The 11,253-nt window shown below is 40.0% G+C and overlaps 1 protein-coding gene and 1 non-coding gene across 4 annotated transcripts in view; one reads left to right on the top strand and one right to left on the bottom strand.

Moving 5' to 3' along the window:
* Positions 1-7,529: 7,529 nt before the first annotated feature.
* Positions 7,530-11,253, bottom strand: part of fgd5a (FYVE, RhoGEF and PH domain containing 5a) — a 44,418-nt gene continuing 40,694 nt past the window's right edge. For all 3 annotated transcript variants that reach the window (XM_050038286.1, XM_050038287.1, XM_050038288.1), the window contains exons 20-21: positions 10,812-10,966; positions 7,530-9,710 (exon numbers count right to left, since the gene is read on the bottom strand). In XM_050038286.1, the coding sequence (XP_049894243.1) occupies positions 9,674-9,710; positions 10,812-10,966 (192 nt within the window). In that variant the 3' untranslated portion in view covers positions 7,530-9,673. The remainder of the gene's footprint in view (positions 9,711-10,811; positions 10,967-11,253) is intronic.
* On the top strand, positions 10,628-10,699 carry trnae-cuc (transfer RNA glutamic acid (anticodon CUC)). The gene has a single exon. It is a non-coding gene; the product is annotated as a tRNA-Glu (tRNA).

The raw sequence follows: 11,253 nt of genomic DNA, 5'->3' as shown, positions 1-11,253 counted from the left end.
TAACTTGCAGCATTCATAGACAAAGCACTTGTCTTTATCTGGACACATTTTCCCCACAAATACAACACGCTAATGTTATTAGTACAAGCCTACGGAATTTTACATTATATAAATTCGCCTCGCAGCTAGCAGACTTTTCCTCTACTCATATGAAGCTAGGGACAATAGCAACATTTAACAAAGGTAACGGTACATAATTTGGCGCTGTTACAACTCACAGGGTTCACTGACAAAAAATTGTCTCATACTAAACACGTTTTACAAACAAATATGACATGCTAACGTTATTAGCACAAGCCTATGACATTTTACATTGCATAAATTAGCCTAGCGGCCAGCGACCTTTTCCTCTTCTCAGGGACAACAGCAACATTTAACCAAAGTAACGGTACACTTCGACTCCATTACAACTCACAAGGCTCACTGACAAAACAACTGTCTTATACTAAACACGTTTTCCAAAAAATACAACATGCTAACGTTATTAGCACAAGCCTATGACATTTTACATTGTATAAATTAGCCTAGCCTAGCAAGATTTCCTCTACTCACATGAAGCAAGGATAAATCCCGAAGTATAAATCCCTGAAGGATAAATCACACACAAGACTTAAAATGCTATTTTTGTGGAGGCTTTTTTGTCTTCACAATTTATTGTTACTTATCTGTGAAATAAAAGTAAATGAAAGCTTCGGTTCCACTGAGGGAAATGGTTTCAGCTTACAAAAATAAAGAGGAGGTCTGCGTCACCGCAACGTGTAGCTACATTTCTGTGAAGGTGCACATCAGGCTACGGCGTAGGTTAAGCCGTGGGTTCCATGTTAACACAGAAACTAAGCAATAGCTACGGCGTCGATTCAACGCAGACCTATAAATTCCGCCTTAGTTGTAACACTTGCTGCAAAAGTCTGTTTAACACAGTTAATTTTTTGAAACACAAATGTGACTCTGCAGCACCTGAACATTGAGTGTTAATGTTCCCCAACATTTTTTCCCTCTAGTAAAAAAGAAAAGAACAGAAAAGAATAACGCAAGAGAACCAGCAAACCAGGAAATCAATGCAATGTGCGGATACGCAACTGGTCTGGTCTGTCTTTCTTTCCATGTGTCTCTGTTACACACACACACAGGTTGAGAGAGAATACAGTTTGTGGGCTGATCTAAACCGCCATGCATTTCCATACTGGCCCTGCCCACATCACCTCCACACAAGGCAAAGCACAGAGATCCATGTAGTGCTGAGTCATCAGCCCCCACCCACCAAAACTGTATGACTATAAGAAAGAATGGACCAGTAAATTTAGACTGCCTGTCTCAACTCCTAAAGAGCTATTTATAGCTCTGTGAAAAGGGTACAACAGGTGACGGGGTTTGAATGCTGATAGAGATTAGTAAGACCATGGAGTTACTCATCGCCTCATCACCACCACAAACACTCGGAGCATGGGACAACAAGTCAGCTGAAGGACAATAGATTTTACACAAACAATCTCCCACCCCTCAAAGAGCTTTGGCATCTGGGCACAATTGCCATCACTTTAAGATCACTCAAAACTATAATTTGTGGTTGTGACAAGGAGTAGTATGACATCCCCACTAACTCAAAAGATTCTAACAATTGCACCAACCACAAAAAAACCATAAAGCCCATGACAGGAAAACGTGACTTTTTCCATTACTACCACTTCCTGGAAAAACTGTCCCTGATGACCTCATGCTGCACCAGTAGTTGTAAATAATAATTCCATGCAATAAAACTATCACAGACTTTCGATCAGTGACCCCTGCCTGCCACTCCCATCAAATAAACCTGCCTCTGGCTTTCCCAACTGATATCCATTTGATTTGCACTGGAGTGACCCATCCCTGTGCTCTGTCCCGCCCAGCATTCTCGTTCAACAGGAACTATATGAGATTGGGGAAGCAAGATTTTCTCCTCAACATGAGCAAGCAAGAAAGATTCTGTCCCTGTCACGACCCTTTGAAGGAAGAAGGGTGCATAGTTTTCTGGTATCACAAGTTAAGTGTCTCTCTGACACAAAATTACCCCTTTCAGCTTAAAGTGTAAATTAGAGGTAAGAGTTCCAGGTTGAGTTAGTTCACTTTGAAAGAGAAAAACCTGACTGTTTTGCGTCTCCTTAAGAACACCACTAACATGACATGACACAGCATATTGTATTAAACTCCTGGCTTCATATTTTCTGTGTAAATTGGACATGTATCCGGGCAAGGGACCCAGACGGTTCCTGTTGTGATGGCCATTTCTGCCATCCCAGCAGTGCCAGGGCAAACATCAGAGTGAGTAATGAGAGGAACAGACAGAGGGAGGGGGGAGGAGGGGAGGGGGAGGGAGGGATGAAAAAACAATCCCTAAAAAAGGAGAGAAATAGTCCTTTCATCAAGAGACATGCCACAGACTAAACTGTTTTTCTCTATCTGTCCTCATTTACAATTCCTTTTCTTTCTTTAGCTGTTTTCAATCCCTTGCCTTTCACAGCACTCTCATCTTTCCTTTACGCCTTTTTCAAGTTTCAACGCAGATAACAACATGTTTGTAGACAAAGAGAAGTTCAACTGGTTCTTCCCTCAAATGGCCTTGAGGTAAACCAGACCAGTATTTAGACAGATACAGGGTTGGCCTAGCTCATACATGGTGACATAATGGTGGTAAAACATTTGGCAAGAGAGAGGGTGTTATCTCTAAAAGCAGCGTAACCTTGCTTTCCTCTTTTAGACACTGGCTAAGTGACGTTTCTCTCAAGTGGTGATAAAAAATATCAGAACATCTACAAGTGTTGATGCAGATAACACACACAACTGAAATATCAGCAGGGCTTTGGTACATCTTGTTGTGTTGATTATTTTACGCTGTCAGTCACACTTATCCTCTGTTGTCTAACATGTCTTGTGAATAAGGAGCATTAAACAAGAACAAAGATCAGGCAGTAACACTTCCTCCTCAAGCAGCCCTCACCTCAGAGTTTGGTCAGGTGTGTCTACAGTATTGTATCGGAAAATGATTTTGAGATGACAGCATGGAAAGTTACTAACCTACCTGCACTCGTTTCACAAAGGCCGGTGGTTCCCAGCCTTTTCTTAAGTGACTTGATTTCTATCATTGAGTAAACTGGACCCCTGACTGAGTGACATATCTTATGGATATTTGTGATTATATTCAATGTATACCTATAACAGGACAGAACAACTGATTAACTGTGCGATTAACCCAAATAATTAACCAAATAGTGAATGCCATAAGGTGATCTAAAACAAGTGATTTGAATTCATTTTGAGCAGGTTATTTCCTGTGTATACTACATCAGAGATGAGTTTTCCTGATATTTTTCAGAAACCTTTAATACAATTATGAGTCTGTATTATTATTTCTTTTAAGTTATTATTTTAAAAAATCGTACGTACTTAATAGACTTTTTTGGGGGGGCAAATTTAGTGTTTTCTTCAGCCCAATGCTCAGCTGTTGTTCTATTTGGTCTTTGGTTTTTTTAACTGCATACATTTCTAATGCAAGCGGAGGCTGTTTAGCAGAGTGAAGGCCTGTGAATTTAGTTTGTGTTCAGGTCCTCACCCTGCCCTTATCCAGTGAGACTTTTTAAAGATTATGTCTTGATAACAATGTGAACTTTTGAAATCTCAAAATAACAATGAAATTTCTTAGTTACTTAGTTTTCTTTGCAGAAATGAATAAAATGCCGAGATATAGGCCTACTGTATATATATATATATATATATATATATATAGTTATTTATTCATTTATTAGGGATGGGGGAAAAGCGATACAGCATGATATCATGATATTTTTGAATGGCACACCAAGTATTGATTTTTTTTTTACTATATAAATAATTTATATCACAAATAAATCAGTTGCTTTTTCAGTCTGCTAGATACATTTTTGCTGCATTAAACAGATAAACAGACTGAAAACTTTTTGAACATATGTTGACATAGTTTTCAGTTGGGGACAAAATCTGCAGTTCAAAAAATTTAATAAATCGCAATATATTTTATCACACATCGTATTGTGGGGCCTCTTGTGATTCCATCCATCCATTTTTGTAACCCCTTATCCTCTTGAGGGTCACGGGGGGGCTGGAGCCTATCCCAGCTGACATTGGGCGAGAGGCAGGGTACACCCTGGACAGTCACACACACATTCACACCTACGGGCAGTTTTAGAGTCACCAATTAACCTTTCCCCAACCTGCATGTCTTTGGACTGTGGGAGGAAGCCGGAGTACCCAGAGAAAACCCACGCTGACACAGAGAGAACATGCAAACTCTGCACTACACCACCTTTGCCCACACCCCTAATATTTATATATATGTTGTTTCTTTTATACACCTCTTTAAATCAAGAAGGCCTTGCAAACCCCGTTAAGCTTTTACAACCCTTACTGGGAGTTGAAACCCCCAGGATGGGAACCAGTGGTCTGACATATTGTCTCGTGAATAGGAGTATTAAACAAGAACAAAGATCAGATGAAGCACTTCCCCTTCAAACAACCCTTTACCTCAATCTTTGGTCAGGTCTGACTACATTATTGCATTGGAAAATGATTTTGAGATGACAGCATGGAAAGCTGCTAACTTGCCTACACTGGTGTCACGTAAGCGACCCAACTTGGGAGGAATGGTCCCTTTGTCACTCCAGCATACAGTAGGTATCACTGTCTGATCAGGAGACACAAGTAAAATGTTGGTCAGTTCTTCCAAACACATCTCACATCATTCATTGACTCTTCTTCTGCAGCTTTCTTATAAACCTGCCTGTGTAGGGTTGGACTTCTGGAATGCGATACAGGCACTGTGTTTCTGTGTGATGGGGATTTGAAACTTTTCCAGCGAGTACAAGGAGAGACTGTCCTTTCACTATTTTTAGAGGTCCTTTTCTTACAATTTGCCGAGACCACAGAAATTGAAGGCTATCGATTCAAACCTGCCGGGTGGTTACCTAATCACTCTCTGCATCTGTGGTTCCCTGGCTACTAAGGGGAAGGTTTTGTAATGTGTTTTGCATGTGTGAGAGACCATGTGACCGAGTTCACGCTCAAGACGAGAAGTGGAACAAGGTGTCTTTAACTTTCAGGTGCTTGAAGGAAACTTTCCCTGCTTATGACGCCTTTCTCACTTCTCTCTGTCTGTCGGTATTTCAAGTAAGTATTGGGTCACCGACACTCCTGGGATCAAGTATCTAGAGCAACCCCAATCTTCCTATTTTCTTCTGCCTACTTTCTGACTGACACGCAATCACTTCATCTTTACTCATCTAATTGGAGATGATCTTTCAGTCTTGATCTCTGTATCCAGTTACAGTGTCCTCAGAAAACACTCCCCTTCCTTCCCTTCCTTCCTTATTATCAGTATTGACAGACTTTTATTAATTATTAATGAGCAAACCAAATGCCAGTTTTGAATTATCAAAGGACCTTTATTGGCTGATAAATTAAAGCCACATCCCTTTTCTTTTCTTCATCAAGCTCGCACATTGGAACTGCTCTGGTTAACTCGCCATCATTAATATTGCAGATGTTAAAAAAGAAATAGGCCAAAATGTTTTGTGCTGTTTCTTTGTCTTTAAATATTTATGCTAGCACTGCTTTCCTGGTTGCGGTCCATCGCTGTCTGACTTGGTTGTTTTGGCTTGGTGGAACTCTTTGGTATAACTAATTAAGTTATCTGAGATGGCTCGTGTTACGCAGAAGTCTGGCTGTGGCTGGGAAGTGAAAAGCCTGGAAAAAGAAAGGCTCATTATGGTCTCTACCAGCAGTGGATGGGAACGTGTTTTATATTTGGCCAAATTACATCTGCAACAGGCAACAGTTACCAGTAATGATGTGTAATCCCACCGGGTGATACAAATATGTCACCTTAATTTGACCTAAAATTAGAGTACCTCCCTTGGGTTAATCAGTGTAGAGGAAATTAATGGAATGCAGCATCACTGAATTCTGATCCAGCGTGACATATGCACATTCATTGGCTTGACAGATGCAGTATTTCGTGTTTGTAGTCAGGGCATCGTAGTTCTTTTAAAATAATAATTAGAACTTGACAAGAGCGGACATCACAGCAGGCTGATCTTTTGAATGGATGATGTAAACCAAGGACACGTGGCAGTCACTGACACAACACTGACTGCTGCAGGGTGTAAATTGGGACTTTCTGACTGTGTTCCCTGCAACAACTTGAAGTCACTTTCTCTTCCCTGACTTTTCCACGACATAACCTTTTTACACCATAACAAAAAAACAAAAAGCCAAAAAAGAAAGGATGATCAAAGTGCAGTCTTGCAAACTGCTTCCAAAATGAAATTCCAAACATTTCCTGCAAAGTAACACATCAGTCAGCTGAGTTCATTTCAAGTGAAATATTAGATTTAAACGTCAGAGGTTTGGCTGGGAAATCACTGCTGTTAAGTTTTCTTTCGTAATATTTCTGCAAGCCACTCTTTTTATGAACAGACTTGAACATTAAGCTCATTTTCAAAATACATCTGTCAAGTGGAGAATTTGTCTTAAACACAGTCTGCAACGATATTGCCCCTTAAAATGCCATCTTTACATACACCAACATTACTCCCAAGCATAAATAATAATTTCATTTCATGCATCTGTGTGTGTGTGTGTGTGTATAAATACTTAGTATACCTGCAGCATGAGGAGACATCTGGTATCACACCACTACACATATAACAGCATTGTACTCTTTTCTTCTCTCTCTCCCCCCTTCTTGTTTCCTGTTGAAAGCAATATGTTTGCAATTCAAGACTGAGTTCAAGTTTCGATTCATTTTCAATTAATGATGTAAAACAGAGCTGTACATATCACACACTAGTAAGTTTGATCTGCAAATGAAAGTTCCATCTCTATAACTGCATCTTATCATCTTAACATCCCCCAACTCCAAGTTGATACTGATGGACAAACCAGGTTCCAATGAGATCTGTTGGCTTGATGTACTGCTGCCCTCTGCTGGATGAAAGAGGTATTTAACTAAACTGTTTGCCAGTGCCACAAACAATAGGCACACACAGGTGCAGTCTACTCTGCGCTTATTTCAGCATTATTCTGGCATTAATTACTTACAGGGGATGAGTGGAACATGAGCACATGTACAATCTAATACAATGCCTTGCAAAAACTGTTCAATAACAACTGCTTCTGTGAGGCTCATAATTATAGCTGCTGAGATTTGTGTCTGTGTAAGGTGTATTTCTGTGTGCATTGTTTTCTTTCTAAATCGTATATATTTGAATATACATGTAGGCATAGGGGTTGAGACGAAAGACTGAATAATATGAGCAACTTATGATAAAATACAATCTTGTGTATACAAAATACGGTGTTATATTTACCAAACATATTTAAGGGCTGCTGTACTGGAATGGATATCGTTGTACAAGTGCTTCTGTAACTGTGCATTCAGTTTATAATTTATAATAAACAGATTTGTAAGTAAGAAAAGGCAGCACCGTGAAAGCACACAAAGTAAACTTTTTAAAGGAGTTTATTTCTATATGTTTCTATATACATAAACATTTACAATGCACTATATGCAAGAGGTACAATCCATAATTAACACTATAGATATAGCACATAAGAAACAGGTAGAAAAGCTTAACAGTACATGATGAACAAATGTGTGCTTTAGAAATAATGATGTCTGATGGGTGAAGGATCACATGTAGAACAGCTGCATTCCAAACGGACCAGATAATGCCTTTAGGTAGGTTATTTCCAAGGGACAGTTCACCCCAAAATCAAAAATACTATTTTATCATTTTACCTGTAGTGCTGTTTATCAATCTAGATTGTTTTAGTGTGAGTTGCAGAGGAAGGGTGGATCTACTGCTGGCTCATCTAGCACAACTGAGGCAGCTAATGTGAAAGCTCAGCCGAAGAAGACGCCATTAATGTTTACATCTCGTGCTGTCACAAGCACGAGCCGCTGGTTCATGAGTAGATGCACGTTTCCTTCTGTGCAGTGATACTCTTGGCAGGTGTAGATTGTTCGAAAGAAAATAGTTCCTGTATGAAACTGCTCACAACAAGGTCCGTGGATTAGCTTGAGTAACCGGGTCATGATTTCTGTAAAAAGACATCGCTGTTGAGTTTTTCAAATGTAGTGCCATCTAGTTCCATTATATTCAAGAGAAGGCAGACATCTCTACAGCTGATATCTCCAACACTCTGCAACTCACACCAAAACAATCTAGATAGTTAAACAGCACTATAGATAAGAGGAAAAATCTGTTGTATTGATTTTGGGGTGAACTGTCCCTTTAAGAGAAACTATGGATGCTGCGTTATGTTAAAACAGTAGAGAAGAGTGAAACTCCAGTGTCACACTACTGCTGAAGAAATGAGCGGCTCAGATGACTCTTAACACTGTCAGTTTATAGGTAGTATGACGATGGCTTTATTTGTTTTTCCAGCCGTTTTCATAAAGTCCAAGTAGGTAAAGTGTGATTTTATCCAGCAGTGTATACAGCATGAAAAAAAGGCATTAATAAAAATGGCACAATAGTATATTCTTATGTTACTGGGCTGTAACTGAATTGCTCAAAAAATACTAGCAGGTTAAAGTATATAAGAGTAGATAAAAAGCTAATGTTATCAAGGTCTCTTCTGGAGACATGACAGTAGTACAGTACTTTGATGATATAAAGACAAACAAGGAGTACAATTTCATTTCAGGCACATTCATCATCAACTGCAAATTGCACTGCATTCAACTGGAAGAAATTAATTGGCACTTCAGAACTGTATGGTGTTTTTTTTTCAAAACCTACAGATTCAAATACAAAGTGTCTTTGAAAGTGTTCGTCTTTAGAAATACTGAGTGGTTGTCATGCTGAGTCATTCCATAGCCTTGTAGATTCAATATAATAGTAAAACTCCACAAGAAATATAATGTACACACACCGGGATGATTAAAATGACCTCTTACCCAGAACATCATGTAACACCATTTCTATACAAACAAATCCTATAATTCACTTCAATATCTGCAGTGTATATTTCACAATATATATTCAGAATACCAAATATCTCTCTAAGACGGTGACCAGTATTTTCCCTTTTACTAGCTGCAAACACTACTATGGAGCAAAGATTGTCTGTGATGTTATACCCATCACAGAACACAGGCTGAGGCTGTCTCACATATAAAAATTAAGGATGTGATGTTCTCCTGCAGAGCCAAAAAAGTGGTTTAATAATCCAGTGGAACCTCAGGTAAAAGACATCAAAATACAGCCAAGAGTTGAACATTTTTTGTGGGATTATCCTTATGAAAAGGTAAAACAGAGGAACTAAAATGTTCTCTTGGATGATGCATTTGATGAATCCAAGCTACTCCTAAAAATCGAAGGCTCCTGTGAACTGGGCTGGATCAGCACATTGGGAATCAAAGGGGTTTCCTTCCTCTTCTCCTTTCCACACACTGTCGTCAGCCACTGTTACCTTCCTACCATTGGGTGGCAGCCTTGCCTAGTGATCACATTGTCACACAATATTCCACAACAGGTCAGATGTGATGAATTCTTACTGATGGTCTGAGTTCAGAAGCAGCAGGTAGCTATGTTGTGCTCCACGGAGGAGTTTCTAGCAGTCACAGACAGCAGGACGTGTTCAGTTCACTGAGCAGGTGCTATAAAACAGTAGCCTCCTCCATTGCATTGACCCACCTGAAAGACAAGAAAAAGCAACATGAGACCTTTTAACACAACACTTAAAGGGGCACACCACTGGTTTTACAAGACAAAGCCACTTTACTAGTTCCAGGCTACTGATTTTACCATGCAGGGAAGGGCTCGCAAAAGGATTGTGCAGGTTGCATTATGGGAAATGAAGGATCCAGTTTTTCTGGAGCTTGACTTATACCAAACTTTATGGAAATACAACTCTAAATTTTAAAAACTGATACACACCATTGAAAACCAGTCCCTGCGGGATGTTGCGATTGCGACAACTAATGCAAATTCAGCCAGTTTGCATGAATTTTGCATGACCTCTGCCCAATCACCCTATCTTTACCACAGATTTGACTATTTAAAATGGGTCAAACCTTACTTGACTGTAGAGTTGTAGAGAAGTGCTCGGGATGCAGAGTTACAAAAAAAATGTAATTAAGACACTGTTCCTACATTACATCAAACCTAGTGCAATTTCTTTGTACTTGTTGGGCTACATATACACAGATACCAATATATCTCCAATAATCTACTACTGGCTGACATATCCACTTATTTGTGTTCTGTACTTTAAAACCAGGAAAAGACAACGCTTATGATATTATGTTTTCTAAAATCTAAGATGATATCTAGTCTCATATCATGATATCAGTGTATAATCGATATATTGCCCAACCCTAACACCATAGAGTTAAAACAAAGTCGTGTTTTAGGTCTGGAAAAAAGAGACGATCTCGACAAATTTAGTTTTAACCCATATGGAGACACTCTCACCATCACGAAGGAGAACAGTGTTCTACAAGATGTCATGTAGAACTGTGAGGAAAGTGCACAGAGCTGCCTGCACAGTGCTGCCTGTCTGCTTCACATACCACACATGTTCTCACACATGCCATTTGCACACTCACAGCTCCCTGGTGGACTAGTGGTTAGGATTCGGCGCTCTCACCGCCGCGGCCCGGGTTCGATTCCCGGTCAGGGAACAAAGCGCCGCGGCCCGGGTTCGATTCCCGGTCAGGGAACAAAGTTTTCATGACTGCTTCAACACCAATACAATAAACCCATATCTCTGCTCATATCAATAAAATACAGTACCTGCGTGCAGTGTGTGGATCGTCGGCCCTGAAGGTGTAGTACAGGGTCTTCTTGTGGTAGAGATGGAACACATTGCTGCTTTCCTCTCCCTCTGGCCTCTCAGTCAGCTTGACAGTGAAGCCCTGCAGAGGTAGACTCTCTGAAGCCACTTTATCCTGAACACAGCAGAGTGAAGACATCAAGCACAGGCATACAGGTTTAAAACAACAAATCTCGCTGTCAGCAGCAGTATGTGGATAACAAGAATTTCATGCCTGAAGAGGAACAAAGCAGTGCACAACACTGAGATGCACACTTGTCAAAAGAAACAGAGAGAGAGCACAGAGAGTCCCGCCATTAGTCGCGTAAAGTGTTCTGCCCAGGAGGGAAGGTTGAGCAGCGGAAATGTGAGTGTTAAATAGTTCTTTGTTGCATTGGTCAGATGTGAAGGAGGAAAAGGATA

This window comes from Epinephelus moara, chromosome 24, assembly GCF_006386435.1.
Source record: "Epinephelus moara isolate mb chromosome 24, YSFRI_EMoa_1.0, whole genome shotgun sequence".
NCBI classification, from domain to species: domain Eukaryota; kingdom Metazoa; phylum Chordata; class Actinopteri; order Perciformes; family Serranidae; genus Epinephelus; species Epinephelus moara.
Note: the sequence above shows the minus strand (reverse complement) of the source record. Positions and strands in the feature narration are given on the sequence as shown.